This window comes from Peromyscus leucopus, chromosome 3, assembly GCF_004664715.2.
Source record: "Peromyscus leucopus breed LL Stock chromosome 3, UCI_PerLeu_2.1, whole genome shotgun sequence".
NCBI lineage: Eukaryota > Metazoa > Chordata > Mammalia > Rodentia > Cricetidae > Peromyscus > Peromyscus leucopus.
The window spans coordinates 19,854,439-19,880,044 of record NC_051065.1 but is presented as its reverse complement, the minus strand read 5'-3'; the positions used below and the strand labels follow the sequence as shown (position 1 = coordinate 19,880,044).

The following is a 25,606-nucleotide window of genomic DNA, read 5'->3' as shown; positions in this document are numbered from 1 at the left end:
GCTATAGGCCAAGCTTTTATAATTCATAAGAAATCTCCATGTCATTATGTGGGAGCTGGCTCGCATGACAGAGAAAGACTCATTACAAACAGTGAAAAAGAAGATGTTAGTGTCAGACTGGCCTTCCACAGAGTGCAGGCCTGCCCTCTTAACTCACTGGCTGGCCTGGGTTCTCTGACTGGTCTCATTTCCTCGTCTATCCATAAGAAGTGGTGGATAATTGCAAGGAGAGTGCTAAGTACCAACAAGGCCCTAAGCTTAAAGCACTCAAGAAATGCCATCTATCGTCACTTTTGTATTACTTATTCAAGAGCATTTCTATTCTACCATGATCACGTGTCTAAATAACGAGTAACCTATTCATAATTTAGAAGGGAGAAGTAGGAGAGAAAAGGGGAAGTCAGGGTTCTTGAAGACACTCACCAAAGCCCCAACCAAACATCAATTATCGCCTCTGTTCTCCTAGCCTACATAAAGCTACTCTTGAAAAGAGACCCAAAGCCGCAGGTGTGGTAAGTGGTGAACGATCTCACGCAGGAATTCGCCTGAGACTGAGACCCATTGATATCTGTACCATTCTTAAGCATAAAGACCCATGGAACCAGAAGATCATTTCTTCAAACTTAGCACCAGCCTCCTGGCCTCATGTGTACTCACCCCATCAACTGCCCACTCAGCAAACACTCGGTGGCTATTTGGAATTTCCATTTTGGCTTCTGCTCACATCCCATGTCATCCACTGCAAAGCAGGAGCAATCCCACTGGCGACCACATAAAGTCGCACTGAGACCTACAATGACCTGAAGGTGCACTGAGATAGATGAGTCTCCCTGGTGACAAATCCACTACCCAAGAAGATATGTGGTGGGAAAAGTCAGCCAGAGAAATGGAGCTGTCTTCTTTTTTAAGTCAACACAGGACAGCTGATCAGTATGCATGTTTTAGTTATAATCGAAAAGCCTGGAGGTTTTAAACCTAGCTTATTCTTGGGCTTCAGAAGACTTGTCAAACTTAAGATAGTTTCCAGATGGCTCACCTCTGTACATACACACATTTGGGTGTGTGCCTCTTACATAATAACATGTAAATGTAAATATGTACAAGCAAAGTACGATTCCTTTAATTACTTGATGTCATCATTGCTTATCATTATCTTATTCTTTATCGTCTGTACTGAAAGACTGAAGTGTAATAGAGTCTAACATTACAACAAAAATTGTACTATGTTTTACATAAATGATGTAATGCATTTCCAAATCTAAGAAAGGGGTTCTTTGCGAGTGACTATGAAATATCATTTGATATTTAAATCAGCACTATAGAGAATGTTGTACTCAATCAGATTACATGTTACAACAGTTCCAAACTTAAGAGCTAAAACAGAAGCAACCGGCTGCATGGCTGTTGCTCCCACACACTGGGAAAGGTCTACTAGGATTAACTTAGACTGGAAATTTCAAGTCCGTGCTTTGAGATGGTAAAATTCGAGAGTCACTAAATATACAATACACTTTAACAAGATAAACACTAGTTATACCCATGTGACTAGCTCACCAATAGCATTCATAAAACATACACAAACCAGGTTAAAAAAATTTTAAGAAAATAGTAATATAAAAACATAACTTTAGGAACTAGTTTTTTCATAAAGGGAATGAAAATATAACAGGAAGAGCCAGAAAGGTGTCGTTCAGAACAAATAAACTCTCTCATTCTAACAGGCATCAGAGTTGCCAATGGCAGGGGGAAGATTCCTACGCATACGAGTATTTTTTTAAGTCAGCTTGCTTACCCTGGAATCAAGCCACAGTACCAAGCTCATTACTTTCACAAGTTGCAGAGGCACATAGTTGTGCTCTCAAAATAGTTGGTAGGTGTGACAGATGGCAGTAGGGACAAATAAAAAACCCAACATAGCTGGGTATGGTAATCCCAGCCTTGGGAGGTAGAGTCGGGAGATGAGGGCAAGTTCAAGACCCTATTCATCACCGAGTAAGTTTGCCTGAGAACACCTTGAGATGGAGGAGAGCCTGTATTAGGAGGCCAAGAAAGAAAAGGAGGGAGATAAAATTGGGTCACTCCTCTCAGGAGGCTCTGAAGATGTGAGACCTGGTTGGACCTCCCTGGGGGCTTCCTCAGATCCCCAGCCTCTGCAAAGACCTTAAGGGGCTCCTCAACTGATGAGAGTCTCGGTGAGTGAGACATCAGATCTATACTGGTGGCTCCCTTCAGATCAGTGGTTCTCGAAGTACTGAGCCTGGGCATTTGCACTCACATGTACATACCCATATGCAGACGCACACACATACACATAACTAAAGTATTTTTGAAAAAAAAAAATGAAAGGAGCATTCAAGAGCAAAAAGAACTTTTTAGGCTCCTGAATTCAGAATCTCAGGAATGCATATATTATTGTTTGAATACAAAATTTCTCCCACAAGCTGCATGTTTGAAGACTTGGTCCCAGTTAGTGGTGGAGCTATTTGGGGGTGAGGGGTGTCTAGTTGGAGGAAGTGTCAGGGGGAGCAGAAATTTATTGCCTGGGCCTTCTTCCTGTCAGGTGTTTGATTCCTGACAAGCCCCCACCTCAACAGCCAAGAGCACCCCCCCCACCTCATACCTTCCCCAGGATGGGCTAGATTCCTTTGAACCCTGGGTTAAGGTAATTCTTCCCTCCCTAAGCTGCTTTAGCTAGGTATATAGTGACAGTGATGAGAAAAATAACAAATCTAAATTATCTTTAAAACTATAAGCTGAGTGGTAGTGAGTAGCACATGCCTTTAATCCAGCACTCAGGAGGCAAAGGCAGGGATCTCTATGAGTTCAAGGCCAGCCTGGTCTACAGAGAGAGAGTTCCAGGACAGCCAAGACTACACAGAGAAATGCTGTCTCAAAAAAATCAAAAAGAAAAAAGAAAAGAAAGAAGAGAAAAATTATAAAAATAACAAAAAATAGCATATTTTAAAAACTATCCAAAAAATAACAATGGGTGGATTCGCAGAGCCCCTGGCTTGACCCCAGCCTCGACCTCCCCACACAGTACAGCTCTCCTTCAACAGATCTCCCAACTCACTTCCCCAACACGAGAGATCTCTGAAAGTCAAAACAATCACAGGCTTGCTTATCCAAAAGATTACCTGAAATGATTATTTATCTTTGATAGGTTAAAAACCAGAAAAGGTAACTCACCAAAAGCAGGCCATCATGTGTGCATGTGAAAGCCAGCATGGGGTAGGTAACAAGAAAGGAAACAGGAGAACCAGTGTAAGAGCACCTAAACCCTGGTGGAAAGTGCTCTTGGTGTCACCTAGGAACTCAGCAGCTGCAGCCCACATTCTTTCTCCATCTTCCTGTATGGCCAACTACATATCAAACATTACATTTCTCAGAATCCTTTGCAGCTATATGGCCCAGGGCCTGTCAATCAGAAGAACTGTGGAGGGATTTGCAAGGAAAAGACTTGAAGGCTTGGGCCACCACACTCTCACTGCTTCTGCTAGCAGACACCTCTGTTCAAAGTGACTGGTTTTCCTGTGACACTGTCCTGGCCTCCCACATCGTTCATAGCATGTCCTCCAAAACACCCCTCACTTGGCAGGAGACAACCTGACTGCAGAGGAGGCCACTGCTCCCTTGGTGGCCTGCTCTGCTGTGAGGCTCTGGAAGTCATTCCTAAGAGCTCAACCTCAAGTCTGTTTCTTCACCTACCCAACAAATTCTATAAGCCATTTAATAGCCTGTAATAAATCTCCCTCTGCTGAAACCAGCCAGAGAGGATTCTGTTCCCCGCAAGTCAACCTTGACTGATACAATCAGTTATTGCAAAAGAAAGTTTGGAATTCCCTAAAACCACAGTTACCATTGCCTTGAGGGAAGAAAGAGGGTGTCTCATCAAATTTACAAAAATCATTTCTTACTGGAGTCACCGAATCACTCGCTTGAGCGTTATGTTACGTTTCCTTGGGTTCTCATAAGTGAAGAGCTGTAATTATACAAGAAGTGACTGAGGTATAAATCGGCATACAGACAAAATGCCGAGTGAAGCATTCTCCCAACCACAACAGTTCTGGGCAATCAACTCTCAAAGGTTCCTATCACTCAACAATTCACTTCCAAAGCACCCGAGGGCCCACAGGGTAATTAACAGGCAGGTCACTTCAGAGTGCTGCAGATGTTCATCAGAACAGCTCCATAACTTGTGACTGTGCTGTGGCAGACAAACATTAACCAACTCTAGACCACCGAGATTAAAAATCTGGTATTAAGATGCCAAGTGTTACGGGTAAGCACACTCAATGGTGGTGTTTCAGCTGTGGGTTCTGTTACGCCAAAAAGGCTTTAAACACACTTTCAACTCTCCCATCGTCATTAAGCTGAAACTTGCATTCCAGCAAATGTTCCCTGGAGGAAAAACTGACAAGAGACACTCTGAATATTTTCTAAAACACACACCTTTCTATTTACATGTTCCTGCCTTATAGAGACGAGGAATAGCTGCTAGTATTGCCAGGAGTCCACAGCAGAAGTCAGGGAGAAAACCTGGAGCCGCAGCCAGGCCTAATGACCTCAGGCCAGTCCGTTAACATCTCTGCGTTTGAAATCTGCGCTTAGGAAGTGAGCAAATGATAAGAAACCCTACCTTCTCCCTTTCATATGCCTGCCTCAGAGCCAATTAGAATGAAGAAAATGTATCCTCAAAATCTTCAGCTGTTACTGCTGGCAAGGATTAGTATCAGCTGCTGCCAAACAAAACAAGCTGATAACAAGACTTCAGGACACCTCCGCTCCCAGATACAAATGGAAGGTAACAGGGCCCAATGCCCTGAACTCAGACCTAGATAACAAAAGATGATACGCTAAAGAGAAAAACAGTTCACATAGAATGCTTTTGGAGGGCTGGGAGCACAGTTCCTTCCGGTGGTAGACTGCGTGACTATCGTCCACTAGCTCTGCTCCCAGCTCTGCACAAGCTGGGAATTGTGGCTCACACATAGAACCTCAGCACTGGGAAGAGGGACGAGGACCAGAAGTTCAAGGTCACCTTCAACTACACTGTGAGCTCAAGGCTAACATGGGCTACAATGACCCTGTCATAAATAAATAAACAGAGTGCTATATGGAATGTCTGCTGTCTCCTGAGGAAAGCTGGAGAATCAGCCATGACCAAAGAGCTACCAACAATACCCTCAAATGCCTAGAATGGCTTGGGAAGAATCCAGCATCACACTCAAAGCAGGCCACACTGCCCAGGTAAACTGAAGTGAAAACCATCACACCATCCCGTCCCCTCATATTGCCTTCTTCCTAATCCTAGTCACTTGGCACATGAGTGTCTGCTCGGCAGAGCCTAGGTCACTGCTACAGGCCTTCTCTGCAAGGAGTGTGGAAACTGAGCGGATCCCTATGCTGGGAGAGCCAGAACTGCTATCATGAGGATTTGCTCCAACACAGGAAATCTGGGCAAAGGATGATGGGTAGCTGGAAACGTCAAAATGAACTTGACTGGGTAAAGTCACTGGACATACACCTGAGCAATCCCCTTGCTTTCCATACAACCTTTTTGTCAGGTCCCAAAGAAACCCGGGACAAGTAGCCGTGGCCCCTCTTAGCACATCTCACCCTGTCCCCTACCCCGAACCCAGGGGCTGGGCTTCCCTTCCCTTCCTCCAGCTTCTCATTCCTATATAAAACACAGCCATTTGGGCCACGGACTCCCTCAGCTTCACTGTTGGTCACTCTTGGAGCTCCTCACTTCATCTGAAACGCCTTCTCTACTCTTCTCACTCTCCCCTCCCCACCCCCGCCGCGCTGCCCTCCCCAGTCGTCCCCCGCCCCCTGCCCACACCCCTCCTGGCCGAGTCTATTCCGCTGGCCATGTTCAGTCTGGACTCTTCCAGACACCTCTGGCTGTTCTCTCCCTCCTATCTACAATAAACCTTCTCCTCAACCACACCTAGGAGCACTCGAGTGCTCGTTGTTCTCATTCACTTAGTCTGTCGTTCACTACTGAGAACACTGCAGGTCAAATACAGACTGATCTGTCCCGAGTCTATGCCACCTCCTCCTCGGGCTCACAGTCCAGGTGGTCGGGTTGCCTCACATCAGGTCTCTCAACCTTTCTTGTAGGACCCAGTGATCATTCTTTGTTGCTAGGTAGGATTTTAACAACATTCTCACCCTCTTCCCACCAGATGCCAATAGCATCAGACTGGAACAACCAAAACAATTTCTCCAGACATTGTCAAATTATCTCAGGGGGAGGGGAAGGATAAAGGGCATCTACTCAACCCCCAGCTGTCAAGAACATGGTAACTAGTGATGTTCCAACTGCTCACTTACACACCACCATCACCTATGAGGGCTGGAACATTCCAGGCCTAATGTCAGGCACTGATAAGACCCTCTCCCAGGGGAAATGACAGACTTAGCAGTGAGCGGCTGATACATATTGTATGATGATGGCACATACTTTCACACAGTTTACCAGAGGCAGAAGTAAAGCCTGGGACTGGATCATTTAGTTTTGGCCACAGCAACATCCTGGTAGCTTTTACTGGACCCTTAACTCCATGCAAGGCCTAGTGCTCAGTTTTTCAAAGTAGATCTCACGTAAACACCACTGAAGCTCTTGAAGGTGAAAAAGCCATTAAGTCCTCTAATTTCCAGAGAAAGAAAGAGAAGTATTTCAGACTTTTAACTATGTAGCTATATACATTACAAAGTCAGAAAGAACTCCAGAATCAGGGCATTTGGATATTCATTTTAACACTTGAGGAACATGGAGGGAGAGTCTGAAGCCCTCTGAAGAATCCTGCCACTGGATCACACTGGACATCAAATTCATGTCTTTGTCACTTAGAATCATGGCCTGCCTGATGAAGAATATTACTCTCTGGTATTATATGCTGAACTTAGTCTCAATTTTTTAAAGCATAGAGATTAGAGTATAATTAGGAACCAGCTGCAATTGTAATTATCCCTCCCAATATAATTTGTTACATATTAGCAAGTGTCAAATTACTACTGCTCCTTAAATGAATAAAACCTGATTGCGATGTCCTGAAGACAGGGGAGCATATTCCTGTTGGGGAACAAAGAAATATAAAAGAGCATGACATATTTATAAAGTACTGAAAGGCCCTACTTAAGCTATCACAAGTTCCTAGAGCCCAGACAACATTCTAAAAACTTAGACTGGTTTCCTGAGAGAGAACAGCTAACTCAGAAAGAGCCCAGGGAGAGAAAGTCAGAGGCAGAGGGACAATAGAGAAACCGCTTCCGCCAAGTGACACAGCTGTTCAGAATTCTGCCAGGCACCAACCTCCTCTAAAGGAAGCAGTCGAAATCCAGACGGAAGTAAAAGAGAAGCAGCATTCTGCACAGCCAAGCGCCCCGTCCTGGGCTGCATCTTTCTGCCCCAACACTCCACCACCCTCCTGCACACCCCAGGGACTTTTGATGGGACTCCAGAGTCATGGCTGATACTCCCACAAAGCTTACAATGCCCCGGCTCTATCCTAAGCTTTGCAAACATAAACACATTGGACCTTCCCAACTGCCCCCCCCCCAAGCAGGTGAAATGATGCCACTTTGGTAGATGAGGAAATTGAAGTATAGGCAATGTACTGGATAGTTTTTATGTCAACTCGATACAAGCGAGAGTTATCTGAAAGGACGAAATTGAGAAAATGCCTCCATAAGATCAGGCTGTAAGGCATTTTCTTAACTAGCGATTGATGGGGAAGGGTGTAACCAGTGTGGGTGGGGCCATCCCTCCGCTGGTGACCCTGGTGGTCCTGGGTTCAATAAGAGAGCAGACTGAGCAAGTCATGGGAAACAAGCCGGTAAGCAGCACCCCTCCATGGCCTCTGCATCAGGTCCTGCCACCAGGTTCCAGCCTGCCCTGTTTAAGTTCCTGTCCTGACTTCCCTCCATGATGAACAATGGTATGTGTAATCCAAATAAACCCTTTCCTCCCTAACTTGCTTCTTGGTCATGGTATTTCATCACAGTTAGAAACCCTAACGAAGACAGACAGGTTGAGTAACTTGATGGGATGTCACACAGCACATGGCAGAGTCTTAATAGGAACATAAATCCATGGTTTGAAGCAAAATATTGTCCTACTTTCAGGTGAATAGAGCCAGCATGAGATGAAGACAGAAGAGCACTGAGGTCAAAAGAAAGTCTTCTTGATAGAGCAATGCTATGATTGCTAAACACAAAAGGGAAATGGTAACAGACACACCAGAATGGTTGCTTATAAATACTGAATTACTGTAAAATGTCAGGTGGGACAATGGCGTTGTGATCCTGCTTTTAGGGTCTTATGTAAGGCTTGGTGGCACGGCTTTCTCCCAGCACTTGGGAGGAAGAGGCAGGTGCATCTCTATGAATTCAAAGACAGTCTGGTCTAGATAAGTGTGTCCCAGGCCAGCCAGGGCTATATAGTGAGTACCTGTCTCAAAGAGAAAAAAGAAGCAAAAGAAGGAAGGGAGGGTCGGGCGGTGGAGGCACACGCCTTTAATCCCAGCACTCAGGAGGCAGAGCCAGGCGGATCTCTGTGAGTTCGAGGCCAGCCTGGTCTACAGAGTGAGATCCAGGAATGGCACCAAAACTACAGAGAAACCCTGTCTCTGATGAAAAAGAAAAGGAGGGAGGGGGGAGAAGGAAAGGGAGGGGAGGGGAGGGGAGGGGAGGGAGGGGGGGGGAGGGGAGGGGAGGGGAAGGAAGGGGAGGGGAGGAGAGGGACATACTAAACACATACTAAAATAAAGTCCTTGGAGATGAATCCATGGGGTCTGAGGTACACATTTAAGAATGAGGGGTGAAAGGATAAACTAGTGACTATAAACTGGTAAGTATTACTGGCTGGATAGAGTAATAAGGGCTCATGATACTATTTCACCTTTGCATATTATGCGAAATATCCATAAGGAAAATTCTTTTTCTTTCTTTCTTTTTTTTTTTTTTTTGGTTTTTTGTTTGTTTGTTTGTTTGATTGTTTTTGGAGACAGGGTTTCTCTGTGTAGCTTTGGAGCCTGTCTTGGATCTCGCTCCATAGACCAGGCTGACCTCAGACTCACAGAGATTCCGCCTGGCTCTGCACCCAAGTGCTAGGATGCTCCACCACGGCCTGACATAAGGAGGATTCTAAGCAATGCTGTTTTCTTTCAAAAAGGGAGTATAGCGCCTCTTCCTCCAGGAGACTTTCCGACCAGATTCTCCCCATTTGGTCTTACCTGGACCTTTCCTAGGGCCTCTGCAATGGTATGCTTAAACTCTGACTCTTTCACTAAGAAGCAACATGAACTCAGGGATTTTTTCTCATCTGTTAAAAGGGAGAAAGAGCCAGGTGGTGGTGGCGCATACCTTTAATCCCAGCACTCGGGAGGCAGAGCCAGGCAGATCTCTGTGAGTTCGAGGCCAGCCTGGTCTACACAGCGAGATCCAGGAATGGCACCAAAACTACACAGAGAAACCCTGTCTCGAAAAACCAAAATAATAATAATAATAATAATAATAATAATAATAATAATAAAAGGAGAAAGAAAATAAAGATTGCATGAAAACGCACAGCCCGGGCCAGTTCTAGCAGCTCTTGGTTTTGCAGCAGCCTCATCCTTTCAAGAACAGCCCAGCTGAATGAATCAGCACCAGATACCAGAGCTTGGGGAGACTGCACAGCTTCCTCTGAACCAGATGTGATCCCAGTGGCAGCAGGTCACACTGTTGATCGTGGGGCACCTGTGATGACTAGTGAACACTCACAATTAAACAAGAGAAAGAGACTGAAAAGGCACTAGAAAAACACACAGGTGATCATCTCGTCTGTAATACTAAGCAGGAAGGCTGGTTTTTAAATATGGCACACATGAGAGGTCACACAGGAAGAGGCTGATCAACAGAGAACGAATGTGAGTCAGTTAAACATCAAGCAGCTGAGAAGAGAAAAACAAGATGCCAAGAGGGCAAGGGGGCAAGGTCTTCACGTAACTGTCCTCTCGGAACAAATCAATGTGAAAAGGCAAATGACCCAGTAGCAAACCAGGCTAAAGGCCACCGCCAGACTCTTCGAGCTGCTGACGAGACCAAACATCTCCGTGAGCCACCCCGAGCAGAGGACCGGGGGCTGAGCTTGGAGGAACAGAGATGGAAGACAAGCAGAAGAAGGTGGAATTCTCCATCTCAAAGCCCACATCAATGGGAAGAAAACCAGAGTATGGATGCCAAGAAGTACATGCATTTCTTGTTGATAAGCACAACAGTCAAAGAAGAGTTCTGAAGGGCCGGGGATGAAGGGCTCAGCCAATAAAGTGTTTGCCAGGCAAGCTTGAGAATCTGAGTTCCCATCTGCAGCACCCACATAAAATGCCAGGTGTGGACACACGCGTATGCAACTCCAGCACCGGGGGAAGGGGAGGTAGACATGGGCCGATCCTACTGTTTGCTGACCCACCAGCCTGACCCGCCAGGTGAGCCCAGGTTCAGTGGAGACCATACGTCTTTTTTGAGAGCAACTGAGGAAGCATTAATACCAAGCATTAATGTCTGGCCTTCACAAGCATGTACACAAATTGATTAATTAATTTAATTAAAAATTTAAAAACTGAATGAAAACAAGAGATTAAAAGAAAGAGGGGCTGGAGAGATGGCTCAGAGGTTAAGAGCACTGGTTATTCTTCCAAAGGTCCTGAGTTCAATTCCCAGCAACCACATGATGGCTTATAACCATCCGCAATGTAATCTGGTGCCCTCTTCTGGCCTGCAGGGATGCAGGCAGAACACTGTATGCATAACAAATAAATAAATATTTGCCGGGCGGTGGTGGCTCATGCCTTAAAAAAAAAAAAAAAAGAAAGAAAGAAAGAACAAAAGAAGGAAAGAAAGAAATAGCTAAGCAGTCATGGCACACGCCCTTTAATGCCAACACTCGGGTGGCAGAAGCAGGCAGATCTCTGTGAGTTCAAGGCCAGCCTGGTCTACAGGGGGAGAGAGAAGGGGGAAAGAGAGGGAGGGAGAGAGAGAGAGAGAGAGAGAGAGAGAGAGAGAGAGAGAGAGAGAGAGAGAGAGACTGTACAAATGGCTTGGGGAAGAGCCCCCCAAAAGCAGTAGTTCCAAGAATATCAAGATTCTTCAGCCAAGAACGCTGGAACTGAGCTCTGGTTTCTCAACTCCTAAATGGCCATCCTTGCCTGAAGGATATAAGTGAGTGATGGTACAGAGAAACTACGGAACTAGACCACTCAGCAGCAGAAAGAATTATTTATTGGGGATCAAACCGCCAAGGTCATCTCTTGGGGAGACAGATCGAAGAGAAGAGAAGAGAAGAGAAGAGAAGAGAAGAGAAGAGAAGAGAAGAGAAGAGAAGAGAGGAACAGTTTTTTTTTTATATGACAATCAGCAGAATAAGGACCCAGCTTATAAAGGCTGTCCAGATTGAGTGGTAACTGGGTGCCCTGGCCAGTCAATTGGCCCTTGGGGAAAAGTTATGAGGTTCCTGGAGGTTTAAGAGACATTCCTGGTGAACAGATACTGCCTTAGAGATCTGCTTTTCTTGCAAAGAGAAACCTTTCGGCTTATTTACCCAGGCAAAGTCCTTCAGTTTAGGACAATGTCACCAGCACTGCCATCTGGGGGATGAGGGGCTTTGGACTTGACAGCTATACATGAGGGCGTGACTGAAATGCAAATCCAGACATTAATCTGTCCTGGTGAACAACTTTGGAACCAGATGTCTGGATTTTCATGATGGAAACGGCTGACATCTAACTCCTGATTTCAGCCCATCTCTTACGCTCATTACCACTTCAGAGTAGAGAATGTCACAGGAGCCCAGATCCGGGTGCTGCAGAGGACCACTAGAGAAAGGTGTGCCTTCCTGCTCAAAAGACTGCACTCTGTCTCTGCCATTGGAAGGACACCAATATTCTAAACTAGCCAAAACAAAAAAGTTAGTCCAACTAGGCCCAATCACCAGGCAAAAAACACCACCCCTGAGGAAGGGTGATTCACTTTAAGCCATGCTAAAGATGCGGAAGGGAAAATTATCCCTTTGATGAGAGCATGGATTTTTTCCTTACAAAACCCCCTGCTCTCACAGCAGCCACTTAGAGAGGAGCCATTCAGCTGGATTATGCCTGCCAGTTCTTCTGAAGTAGTCACACCAACACAACTTTCCCTTTTTCTTTTCTCTCTCTTTCTTTCAGATAATGGCCATGGCCTGGGCATGCTTTCCGAACATTCTGGGCTTTCTCATCCTCCGTCTGTCGCTCCCTCCTACACCCCACGTCTGCCCCACGGATGTTTGCCTTGGGCCTCTACAGTTGCGCTCCACGCCCAGCTCCAGAGGCATGGTTTCCATCCTCCTCAGCCAGGTGCTGCGGAGACTTTTACAGCTTGCCTGCTCTGGGGTTTTTCCTTTTAAACTCTAATAATAATTGTCCTCCAGTCGATTCTTAAATTGCTAACAAGACTAAAAACCCCAAGAGGAACCCCAGTTTTCTGAGTAACACATTAACACCCTAAATGGCGCTCCCCAAACTCTCCAGTGACAACAGCACCAGTCCTCAGGCTACCTGAAGATCCAGTGTACCTGGAACGAGCTGCAGTGTTGTTTGGACTTGCTGGCAATTGTTCCCGACAGTGCAACTGAACTTTCATAATCAAAAGGGAGTGTTTGTCAAGGCTTCACCTTTGGAAGAAGCCTTTCTGGGTTCATCTACCTTCAGACAGCCCAACGGTATGCTTAGCAGCTCACTTGTCAATTCCACTGGTCAAGAATAAGACCACTACCACAATTTAAAGCCAAATTTGAAGCAACCTTTAAATAAATACTGGCCAGGTGGATGGGCTCTGGCCAGGTCCATACCCAGGTTCCTGGAAAACGGCCCAGAATCAGGTTTTGCAAGGGCTTAAGAAGAAAAACCCATAATTCATTACATTTTCCATCAGGTCCAATCAGAGGCAAGCATACATCCTGACATATTTATCTCCAGCCTACGTCCAATCAGGGGCAAGCATACATCCTGACATATTTCTTGCCAGTGACCCTCCCGCCCACATGTGATGGAGCACATCCGGAGCAGATGGGCGACAACCACGTGGCTTGTTATCTCCCATAAACAAGCCTCCAGCATTTCAGGAACTATCTGTCCTTGGGCAAGAGGCCTGCTGATCAGAGGTATTTTTCTTTCATAGATCTCTTAAGCATAGCAATTAAAACTGAAAATGGAACTTTGGCTCTCACAACTCTCCATCCTGCTTTCTCTTGGAGATCATTCATACACGTTTCAAGTATTTCCAAACAATTCTTTATTTTGTTAGGAGATGGAGGGGACTACATGGATGTTCTATTAAAAAGTGAAGAAGTTCCCAAGAAACCATAAATCTACAGCAGAAAATCTTCCTCCATTCACCTTGCCATGGGTTAGTGTGTCAAACTAATGAGTAAATCAACGAACACTGTGTCAAAATGTCATGTGAACGATACTCTGAGGGATATCAAGGTCTAAAGAAGGTCCCTGATCACAGGAGCTTAAAATGCAGCAAGAAACAAAACAGCAAGGATTTCAAAGATTAGGGTCCTTAGAGCCTCAACATTACCACACTGGACAGCTTGAGCATGAGTTATTTTATGTCCTGAGCTGAACTGTGTCTCCCTAAATTCTAATCCCAGCACCTCAGAATGTGACCACTGTAAATGAAGAAAGGTCTGTAACGAGGTTATTAAGTTGATGCGATAAAGATGTCCTCGTGCCTGGAAATTATGCTTGCGCTCTCTCTCTCTCTCTCTCTCTCTCTCTCTCTCTCTCTCTCTCTCTCTCTCTCTCTCTCTCACACACACACACACACACACACACACACACACGCTTGCTCCCCAACAATACCCATGCTTAACCATTCATTAAGACTTTTTAATAAACCCCAACAATAAGAGAATGGGAAGGAGAGAGGGAGGACAGACTGGAAATCAGGATATAACCTCAGATGGCATCACATACAAAGATACAAGAAATCATCCCACTATGTCAAGGAGAGATGCCATAGGCAAAGTCGACCTTGCCTAGATCTTCATATCAGACTGTTAGCTCTCCAGAATTGTGTAAATTAATCCCAGCCATTTAAGCTGCCCAGTCTTTGGCACATTGTTAAATGAATATACTCCAATAAATACACAGTTGTTCCCAGTAAGGCAACTGTTTCTTTCATTCGTTTATTCTGTAACCAAGATCAAACACTGCATTTGGTCCTGTCTCTTTGCCAGTCTCTTTTCTTCAGCCTTTTTCACTCATAATACATTTTTAAAGTCAGGCCCACTTTCTATTAGATTGAGATTAGAGAATTTTGGCCAGAACTCGACAAAGATCTTCTTACATACTTCCCACTGCACCACTTCAGTATGTACAAACGCCGGTTTCCCTATATGTGTCTGACCACTTGGTTGAAATATAATTCCCCACTGGAAAGGTCCCTTGCTCCTCTTGTAAGGAGTCAGTCATTTATTTACCAGGTCACACTTTGAGAAGACGGGAACTCTAACTATCATTCACCGAAGGGTTTTAGTAGCTGTGGACAATTCTTACCTGAACCAATGACTACTTGCAAATTACAGGATGATTCTTGTCTTGTTTTCTAATTCTGACTTGTTTTAAATTTTCTGAGGTGATATCCTTTGGTTAACAAAACCAAAAATAACACAATAAAATAAAAACCTTTACCTCTCTGTCTCAATTTGACTCATTTGAGAAGTAGTAAACATCCATTATGGACTACTGGAATTTTTTTTAACCCAATGTTACAATCTATTTCTAATTAATTTGTTTTTGTTTTGGTAATCTAGCACATTATATTAAATTTATCTTTTTTTATTTTTCTCTAATTTTATTTTCTGTGCACTGGTGTTTTGTCTGCATTCATGTCTCTGTGAGGGTGTTGGATCCCCTGGAACTATAGTTACTGGCAGTTATGAGTGGCCATGTGGGTGCTGAGAATTGTACCTGAGTACTCTGGAAGAGCAGCCAGTGCGCTTAATCACTAAGCGTCCTAAATTTACCATTTTTAAGTGTACAATTCAGTGGCATTAGTATATTCAAATGTTAGAATCCACCAGCACTATTTTATCATCCCAAACAAACTCTAAGCCCATTTATTAATACCCATCTTGTTCATAATATCCACTACTTTTCTAAGAATTATGATTCATACTCATGTGTATACATACATACTCATAAGTGCATAAAGTATAAGCATATGCATAAGCCTGCATATTTAAAGGATGAAAACTACTTTTGATACTCCATGTAGAGCAACTGTCAATATTCAAACTTAGTAACAAACCATTAGCCAAAAACCTAGATGATACCATCTGAACCCACTCATCAAACACAACCTCAAAATAACCAAGAATTATGTGCTTCCAGGTGAGCCCCAGTGCCTGATGGGAGCACCTAGTACCATCTAATGTGCTAGTCAAAACCAAAAGCATGAGCTGGGCGGTGGTGGCGCACGCCTTTAATCCCAGCACTCGGGAGGCAGAGCTAGGAGGATCTCTGTGAGTTCAAGGCCAGCCTGGACTACCAAGTGAGTTCCAAGAAAAGGTGCAAAGCTACATAGAGAAACCCTGTCTTAAAAAACAAAAACAAACAAACAAACAAACAAATCTTAAAAGCATGACACTAACATGGTCACCTTCAGAAACCATCCAAAACAAGAAGCATAAAGGGGATGCAGACAGTAAATTTGAAATTGTGGGAAAGTGCAGGAAAAACAATAAACTTCCCCCATGAAATAAACTTCAAAGAAACCAAAAAAAAAAAGAGGAATAACCTAAAGATTGACAAAACTTCAAGGACTGCCAACCAAAGGCCAAATATAAACTATGATGAATAATCAAAACAAACCTGCCACAAAAATACAACTCGGCCAGGTGTGATGGCATACACCCTTGATCCCAGCACTGGGGAGACAGAGGCAGGAGGATCTCTGTAAGTTAGAGGCCAGACTGGTCCAAATAATGAGTTCCAGGACAGCCAGGGCAATGTAAAGGGACCCTTTATAAAAATGAAGATGGATGGATGCATGCATGATGGATGGATGGATGCATGCATCATGGATGCATCATGGATGCATGGATGCATGGATGTATGATGGATGGATGGCAGGTGACCGAATACCCACTTATAATCTATACAAAGCTCTAGGTTCCATCCCCATCATTTCCAAAATATAGCCACTTCTAAGGAGAATTTAGCTTTCCAAAGAGTTTAAATATTATGTTATAGGCAATAGTAGCCACACTGTATCGAGGTACACTAAGAGAGTTAGTGATGCATATAGTCTCTAGAGTCAAGCTACCTGTATTCAAGCCATCACTCAGCCATTTACAAGCTGTGTGACCTGAGAAGATACTTAATCTCTCTGTATCTCATGAAACACATCTATTCTGTACAGGTGAGTTTTCCCATCAGAATAGTAGAGATAATAAGAGCACAGCCTAGGCCTATTGTGGAGATTCAATAAGCACTTGATATATCGTGCTTACTGAAGTGCCTAGCTGCTCTAACTGTTATACTGTTGATATAATACAGACATCACTATCTGCATAGCCTTCCTGGACCTTAACTTTCTGACCTGCCATGAGCAGCACCTTCCCTGCTTTTTCAAAGATGAATAAAAAGATCAAATAATGAAGCTTGGGTCTTTGGTCACCTCACTCCCTAAGATGATCCTGAAAACAAGCCAAGCACCACCCCCACCCCACCCCCCAAAAAAACAGCACTTAGAACAGGGCTGGCAAACAGTGTCAACTACACATTTGAATGCAGTTTTAAAAACTGTTAAGTGCTGTGCCTGTGAACACAAGGCTGTTACCATCACAGGAACAGGAGCCAATCTCTGAGGATTACTTGGGGAGGTGTGGGAAGAATGGAAAGGGAGAAGCCAAAGATGGGGAGACCAGCGTGGAAGCTGAGGTGACTGTATAACTAAGAAGTAATAAGGACCTGGATTCAGTGGAGTGGCCAAGACACAACACTCCAGGAAAGGAGGTGGGTTAAGTGATACCCCATTTTCCACACGTCCAGATGCCTGCAGATAGCCTCTCCTGGCTGCCCAGAGCAAACAAATTACAGGTAGAAACTAAAAAACACCAAGAAGATATCCTCAGTGCTAGGTGAGCAAAGTTTGAAATATCACTGAGATACCCAAGTTGAGTTTTACAGCAAACATCTGAAAGTACAGACTGGAGCTCAGAATGACACGCATGGTCACTCTTCAAAAGACGCGTAGGGGCACTGAAGGGAGAGGAGGCGTGCACTGGAGACGCCAACCTCCCACAGAACTCAGGGACTCTGGAGAGAAGCTGCAAAGGAGAATTAGGGAGGGTGAGCAGAAAGAGATCAAGCCTGAGAGTTCACCATAAATGCTAATGGCGAGAAGCCCACAAAATTGGTAAGACTCTGGGTCACATGAGGCTAGCAGTGAGAACAGGATTAGGGCTGAGATCAACTGGAGAGAATGTCAAAAATCAACAGGCAAGAGAAAAGTAAGAAAAAGGAGGAAAGCACAGCCCCTATACAGTCCCCTTAAATAATCACTCGAACATGGCTACAAAATAATACCTGGGCCCCAAGGGACACTCAAAGCAAAGACCCTAAAATCTATACAGGATTTTGACACTATGTATTTAATTCTGCAAACAGTTGGACTAACTTGCAAAGAAACCAAAGTTGTTACATCCTTATCAAAGAGAGGCCTTTAATTACGTGGTAGTGAGTGCCTGAGATGCATATCATCCAAACTTCCGCATGCACAGGATTTCCTGGGGATGGGAATAAAATGCAGACGCTGATGCAACAGGCCTAGGGCCAACCTCCAAAGGTTCCACAGCTAACCAGCACCTAAGGAAATCATCTAAGCAAACCTGTCAAACTGCTTTCTGGACAGACAAGAATTTCAGCAGCAAGGCTCCCCAGGAGGACCATGTGGACAATGTCGTCGTCACTAAAGCAGCCATAGTTCAGCCACCAGGTGGATGTTTAGTGCTTTCAGAGTTTCAGTAAAGCTCCTGTGTGGTTCAGGCGCCTGTCTCTGTGTTTGCAGTTGGGCAGAATGTCCCACAGACCCCAACAGACATCTTTGGATATTCCCATTGAATGTCATGATTCCCTAAAATGCTTTCCCATGTTGCATGCCACGGGATCGACATAGTCATGAATGGTCCCGTTTTCCATAGGGTGATAAGGAGCACCCAGAGAGTCCAAATTCCAGTAGCAGAAGTGGGCTAGAGGGGCTGGAGAGATGGCTGAGCGGTTAAGAGCACTGTTCTTCCTGAGGACCTGGGTTCAATTCCCAGCACCTACATGGCAGCTCACAACTGTCTGTAACTCCAGGGGACCTGATGCCCTCATACACACGGGCAAAACCCCAACGTACATTAAATTAATCTTTAAAAAAAAAGTGGGCTAGAAACCAGGTTCACCTACTTGCCAGTCACTGAATAGAGAGATTGTGGGGGAAGGGCTCTAGTAGCCTCATCCTCCTTAGGAATGTTAAGCCAATCCTCTGCAGCTCTATTGACATGATGCCCAGCACTCAGAAAGGTCATTCCACACCACATTGTGTCTAATTCTGAAACTACTGAACAGGCACCCAGGACTACACACATCTGTTCAAACTAGACTCCCTCACACAACTTCCTTACCAAAAGGATGACACGCCTCACATACAAGAGCTATCTTATCACAAGCAGTAAGGGCATCGGGAAATACCTGACTCTCCCATCAACAGTGTTCGTGGATATCATGTGCAGACTGTAGCCTCAGGTGGAAATCAAGACAAAGCCACCAGCCTAACAGTCATCAAGCAGAGCAGTCTACTGGAGTTGGATTGCAAGGAAATCCCAATATTGGCAACTGAACTGTGTTGTCAACACCAAAAGTCAACAGGAACCAACTAGGTTCTTCACTCACATAACTACAAGGAAGTTTTCCAAAGGGAAAGGAGACTGTATGTGGTATCAGATATTTCAAAGAAACAAGCTGGAGCATCCAACCATACTCCTCCACAGAGGCCTCAGGGAACCACTGATTCAGCAGGGTTCTGTGGCTACAGCAAGCACTTAAAGGAGTCGGCTGGACCCACCCACCGGGAGAGTCTGGGTGGACAAGTCCTAAGGGCATGCTTGCTCTGCTATGATTAAGTATTTGACTTAGGGCTGTGTCTCTTAAACAGACCCATCTTTCTCCCCACACAAAACCAACCCACAGCTTCAGGAGACTAGTCTTCTGTGTGAAGGCCCACCCTAAAACCAAGAACACACGAAGCAGGGGAGCTTAGAAACAGGAAAACTGAGGATTCGAGAAGCAGGGGCGCTTCAGATGCAGCAAACTGCAAGCAGAGAGTGGAGGAACGAACAGTCCAGCAGGCCTAATCCTCAGAGATAACGGGAGATAGCAAGGGATGGCTCAGTATGGACACAGGGTAGAAGCCGGTCACAGGGCGAAGGGCCCAAGAGTTGGCCCTAAGAGAAGCCGGTGCTCCTCTGGAATCTTCTAAAAGAACTCAGTGTCCGAAAACAAGATGTGCAGCCTGATTTTCTTACACTGCACATTGCCCTCCTCTCCTGCCTTCCAGTCTGTTTCTGTGGACCAATGTCTGTAAAGCTGCAGGACCAAAGTGGGGGAGCACTAGACTCCCCGTGTGTCAGACCCGGAGCAAGGAAGGGCCTAGAAGAGGTCTGTGCATTTCACCTTTGGACACCTACAATGGCTGCAGAAAACCACTGACACATTACAGTAACCAAACGGAGCTTCCGGGCCGGGTGGTGGTGGCGTACACCTTTAATCCCAGCACTCGGGAGGCAGAGCCAGATGGATCTCTGTGAGTTCAAGGCCAGCCTGGGCTACCAAGTGAGTTCCAGGAAAGGCGCAAAGCTACACAGAGAAACCCTGTCTCGGGAAAAAAAAAAGGAGCTTCCGGATGCTTTGAGTTGCTAAAATCTAAGTTCTGCTGGGTCTGGCAGCCACTAACCAAGTAATTTGCCTCATGATTCACTGCTGGCTTCGTGGACGAGGCAGGAGAGCAGACTCATAGGACAAGTTAAGGGGAGGGAATGGTGTTCTAACTCCAAGGAGGGTCAAGGCAGTGGTCACTTCATTCTCTTTTTCAGAAATTCCAGTCTTGCTCATGGTTTCCTTGTTGCTTGGGTATCAAGGTCATATAGTTTCATATAATTATCCGAGAACTTAGATTTTAGCTCCCCTGACAGTCCTGAGCTACCATCCAGGCTGGATCACTGAAGAATCACCAAACCTAAGCTTTCTTTCTTCCAACTGTAAAATGAAGACAAAACCCACAAAACACTTGTTACTGTTGTGACAATTACTACTTGTAAAGCACTTAGCAGAAGGCACCTGGCACACAGGAAGCACTCTGTAAACAATTAAGAGGCTTCATTAAAAGGCTGATTTCCAGGGAGGAACCTAACTTCTCCTGGTCATCACTCACACCTTCCCTGTAGGCGTGGCTTGCCTCATGCTCTGCTGCCACAGTCAGTCAGCAGACAGGGCAGGAAAAAACCCTGGAGCCAGCATGGCGGGACTGGAATGGCAGAGTCAAAACATCCTAATGAGGAGGTCGTAGGTCTCTCACATCACAGTTTGGGGTTTCTGAGTCTTTCTCTATTGCAGAGATGGCAGTATCTAATTCAGAAGACAAATTCATTAGCAGAATTAAAACTGAAAAGCATTTGGGATGGAATTTGGTATCTAGTAACCATACCTTCATGTCAGCTACTACTGTTTTAAGCACATGTTATTTCCTGGATGTAGCATGGGTTCTCATTATCCAGCTTCTGATATGCTGCTGACACTGGGGTGGATCTTTCCTATTTCTATTTATTCATTCTGGGATATAGCGACACTTCTGAGAAGTCTCCCTTCAGACCAGCAGAAACTCCTTCTCTACAGCCGCTCTTTAGTATAGGTTTGGTTTGTTTGTTTGTTTGTTTTCATTTTTAAGGCCAAAGTCCAGTTCATTTGCAACAGTGGAAAGATCAGGGTACACAGTTCCAAATTAACCAATGATCACAGCACCAACGCGCCTAAAGATGGGGGGCAGGGAATCAGCAGCATAAACACCAGCCCTCCAGAGCACTGTTTTTGCTGTTGTTGCTGCTGCTGTTGTTTGTTTGTTTGTTTGTTTAATGGATGCTTTCATTTTATCACTGAATTCCTTGCTTTTAGTCCTAGGCTGATTTAAGCCCAGCAATGCAGCCCAGGTCTGGGTTTACACAAGAACATCTCTCACCGCTTACAGCTGATCTTAAGCAAACATTCTCTAACTTTTCAGTTTCAAGTGGTTTAATTCCATCTTCCTTAAGGCATAAACTTAGCCATTGCTGAAGAGGCTTTCGAGATCGCCTCAAAAACACTGATAGTTCCAGATCATTATTGCATGAAAAAAAACAAGTAATTTTTTGACTGTTGAGTTGATGGGAAAAGTCAAATAAAAAGATACAAAGGAAATGAATGATGTGTATGAATCATTCACACAAAGACCCAGGAAACTAAAATGAGACTAGGAATAGATAGCTGTGTCTACATCTTTCCAGTCAGCCTACTTAAACATTCCCGTGGTTCCCTATAGCAAACGAATTCTGTCACAACTGCTGCCTTCCCAAGCTCACAGGCCAGTTTTGTAAGACTCCATTGCTCCATTGGGGTGGACTTTTCTCCTTCATGGGCTGCCCAGTTCTTCCCAGGTATATCAGTTTTACCCCATATGAAATTTTTCCAGTCTACGGCTCTGTGCTCAGCTGCCAACATGGCTTATTACACTCCAAGGAGAAAACAATTAGCACCTCCTTTATCTCAGAATTGCCCAGAACTAACTAAAAGCTGGAAGAAACAACCAATAAGCGTGATGCCCAAATGCACCTCAATAGGAAACATTCATTCTTGGACTAAGCTGGACCCACAACAGCTTCATCTGGGACCTTTCAAGACTACGTTGACTATAATGTCCTTGATCTACAATGGGTGACATTCGGAGAAATGGGCTTATGGAATCCACAGATGTGTATGGACCTCAGTGGATTTTGAATGCAGTTCAGACACATCATAAACAAGGACATGGAGTCTGGAGCCTGTGGTGGTTTGTATGTCTTTAATCCCTGCACTTGAGAGGAAGAGGCAAGCAAATCTCAAGGCCACTCTGATATACATAGCAAACTCCAAACCAGCCAGAGCTACATAGTAAGACTCAGTGAGAGACAGACACACACACACACACACAGAGAGAGAGAGAGAGAGAGAGAGAGAGAGAGAGAGAGAGAGAGAGAGAGAGAGACTGAGACTGCCCAGATAACAGTTCAAAGTGAATTATCTCCAAGACTATGTCTTTGCTTTGGATGCTAGAAGGCCCAAGTACCTGCAGTAAGGACACACTTGCATCTCATTATCCTAAGTTCATATCTCCCTCTGTCTCTGTCTCTCTGACTCTCTGTCTGTCTTTCTGTCTCTCTCTCTCCCTCTGTCTCCCAAGATAGGGTTTCTCCATTTAACAAACAGCCCTGGCTGTCCTGGAACTCACTGTTGACTACCTCCCAAGAGCTGGGATTAAAGATGTGAGTCACCACGCCCAGCCAGCTTCACCTACTTTCTGTTTATCCTGGCTTTCTCATCCACTCAGAGCTGGTTTTGTTATGTCCAACTGGACTGTAATTGTATGTCTGTCTGTGTCAGCCATCAGAACTGAAGAGGTGAGTTTCAATGAATAAATAACAAAGAACACAGGTTTCCAAAAAGTAAGGGTGAAAGGAATATTTCATTTTCCCTATCTCTCATGGTTTGCATAGAACCAACTGTCTTTTTTGTTTTTAAGATCAGGCTGGCCTCTGCCTGAGCCTCTGAGTACTCAGACTAAAGGCATGTGCCACCCCTGCCTGGATCCAACTGCCACTTTCCTATTAATAACTTGGTAAGAAAAATGCAACTAAAAAGTTGAGCCTACAACCTTAGGTTTCTCCATACATGCCAAGTCTAACATTCCATTTCGAGGTATATGCCACAATTTGGTGCCCACTATTACTCCAAATAAAGTAACACTACTTAATTCCTCAGCAAATACATAAATGAAGTGTGGGTATTTACTCCAGAGAACGGATTCATACCAATCATTGTATTCTGATATCATCTGAAGTTAACATAAAGAAAAGGGCTATTGTCTTGAAAGAACGAATGTAGCTTCCAAAATAATTCACACACCCTCGTGCTCATGCAGACACATGCATGAATACACCCAGTACACACTCTTGAGGGTTACACTCCCAGTAGTTACAGAGAAAGGGCACCTAAGGCCCCCAGTCTGGGAACAAGAAGCCTGTGGATTTGGGGAGCTTGGAGAGACTCTAGTCACAGAACAGCATTTAAATATATTTGTCTGCTTACAATTTCCATTGCAAATGTGATTAGTTTGCTTGAATAAATAAGAATATGATGTGTTGGCCATGTTTTCCTCTTGAGGGTTATCACAGAGTTTTGATTAAGGACAAATGTTTGAAATGTTGGGTATATTTAAGTTCACTGCACTTAAAATGATCTAAGAAGTTGTATAGGCTTGATTAAAGGGCTGCCTTCGTGAACTTAAAATTAAAAGCAATAAATTCCAATGATTCGAGTGATTGGGATTGAATATGGTATTCTGCCAGAAAAGTTGAAATGCAGTCCAGAGAGGCTGAAATGGTGTGCAGGTTTGAAGAGTCGGTGAAAGAGGAAAGGTCAATTTATCGGAGCTGCCTTCTCCCTGGGTTCGCGAACGATTCACATTACACAGAATTCCTTTTAAGTACAACTTCACAGGAGTGACAAGCTCCCAGGACAATCTGTTTTGTCATTTCCAAAAAGAAGCCTCTCCGAGGCTCGGAGGCTGGCTTGTAAGTGTTGTCAGATGGAGAGAGGGAGGGGAAGGATGGGAGGTGGGGGGAGGGGAAGGGTCCCAGGACTAGCTGCGTACTGCGCAGGCCAAGTCCCCCAAGCACTTTCCAAAACGGAAGTCAAGGTGACTTCCCTACCCGCGGGAGGGCGGAACCCTTGAAACGTAATAGGATCAGGCTTCAACCCCAGCTGGGGCCCCTGGAAGGAGAAACCCAGGTCAACAACAGCCGGGTCAGAATCAGGAGAACCCCGAGGTGGCAGAGGGGTCTCTGTGACCCCGGGATCTTTCCCGTCCCGGGCCACCTGGCCCCATCCGCGCACTCCTCCTTGCTGGCCCGGGCTCCGTCCCGCGGGACACTGCTCCTTCCCGACCCGGCCAAGTGGGAGTGTCCGGCTGGCAAAGTTTCTGCAGCACGATCGGGCCGCGGTAGGCACGCGGCCGCAAGTGCGGTCCCCTGTGCCCTCCCTCGGCTGCAAGGTGGAGCCCCGCACACAGTCCCCCGGCTGCACCCCGCCAGGCGCCAGATCGCCCCGGCCCGCCGCGCTTACCTTGGCGGCTGCCATGCTTCGGCCGGGGTGCAGGCGGCTTCGGGACCCGCTCTCCGGCTGGTTTGCACTGGGGACCCTGGCAACTCACTTCCCGTCCCGGCAGAGGTGGGGGCGGCGATTCGGCCCGGCGGCTTGCGTTCCCGGCCTGCCTCCCCACGCCCTCCCGGCGCGGGTCATGCGGGTGCCGCCAGCCCATTGGCTGGGCCGGGCCAGGGCCTCCCGGGCCCGCGTGATCTGAAGGCCTCTGCCCTGTAGCCAGGGAGGGCCCTAATCTGGAAGCTGCTGAGGGACCAGGACACGTGACTCTAGCCATGCTGTCTAGCTTCAGCAGCCACCTTGGTGGGTACCAAGGGCTATGAAGAAATGCAAGCCACTCTCTCCCGAAGACAGGTGACCTGGTGAGGGAAGCTTCTGCTTGGGCTGAGGCCAAGGGCTCGTTCTGGGCCCATGAGCGAGCCAAGTAAAGGTGGTTGGCACACAACACCTGCAAGTTGACACACATACTCTCTCACATACACACCTAACTGGGGCAGGTTCTTGCTAGGTTCACCTTGGTTTTTGCTTCAAGAAGGACCCCACTGCAATACCATCATGACTCCCCAAAGTATTGACTAATAGAAGCAAAGATAAACAACAGGCCAGCCTACTTGGAAGATCTAACTTGATAAACTCTTAAGTATAGTACAGAACACACATTTGTAGAGCTATTTTGCATCAACTCTGTATAGTAGGACAAAAGAGGTTACAGACCATAAAGAGTCTTCCGGCTAGGGAGATGACCAGCATGTGTTAGCTTCCATGTAACCTCCTAAGGCAATAGCTTGTTCCCAGGTCACTGAAAGAACAATGAAGCCTGGACAGCCTCTCAGAGATGACTCCTGAGGTATGTCAGTCCAGTGGGTAGATAACAAGAGATGTTCCAACCATATAGAATGAGGGGAGACAGGAGGCCCAGAATTGACGGGGACCCCAAGGGTTTGGTGAGAGAAGGCAACCTAAGCTTAGGCACTGCTGCGGGAAGAATTGGGATGCCAAGAAGGGGCTGTGTTGTGGCCTTGGGTAGCCTGCAGAAGGATGTAGACTGCCTGGAGGCTTTTAAGGCTAGGAGCAGCTTATCTAAG

At 45.6% G+C, this 25,606-nt stretch overlaps 1 protein-coding gene across 2 annotated transcripts in view; it reads right to left on the bottom strand.

Annotated features, from left to right (window-relative positions):
- Positions 1 to 24,664, bottom strand: part of Slc25a13 (solute carrier family 25 member 13) — a 180,164-nt gene extending 155,500 nt beyond the window's left edge. Inside the window, exon 1 of one of the 2 annotated variants that reach the window (XM_028869835.2) lies at positions 24,486 to 24,664. In XM_028869835.2, coding sequence (XP_028725668.1) covers positions 24,486 to 24,500 — 15 coding nt within the window. In that variant the 5' untranslated portion in view covers positions 24,501 to 24,664. The remainder of the gene's footprint in view (positions 1 to 24,485) is intronic. The other variant, XM_028869837.2, reaches the window with a different exon arrangement.
- Positions 24,665 to 25,606: the final 942 nt, after the last annotated feature.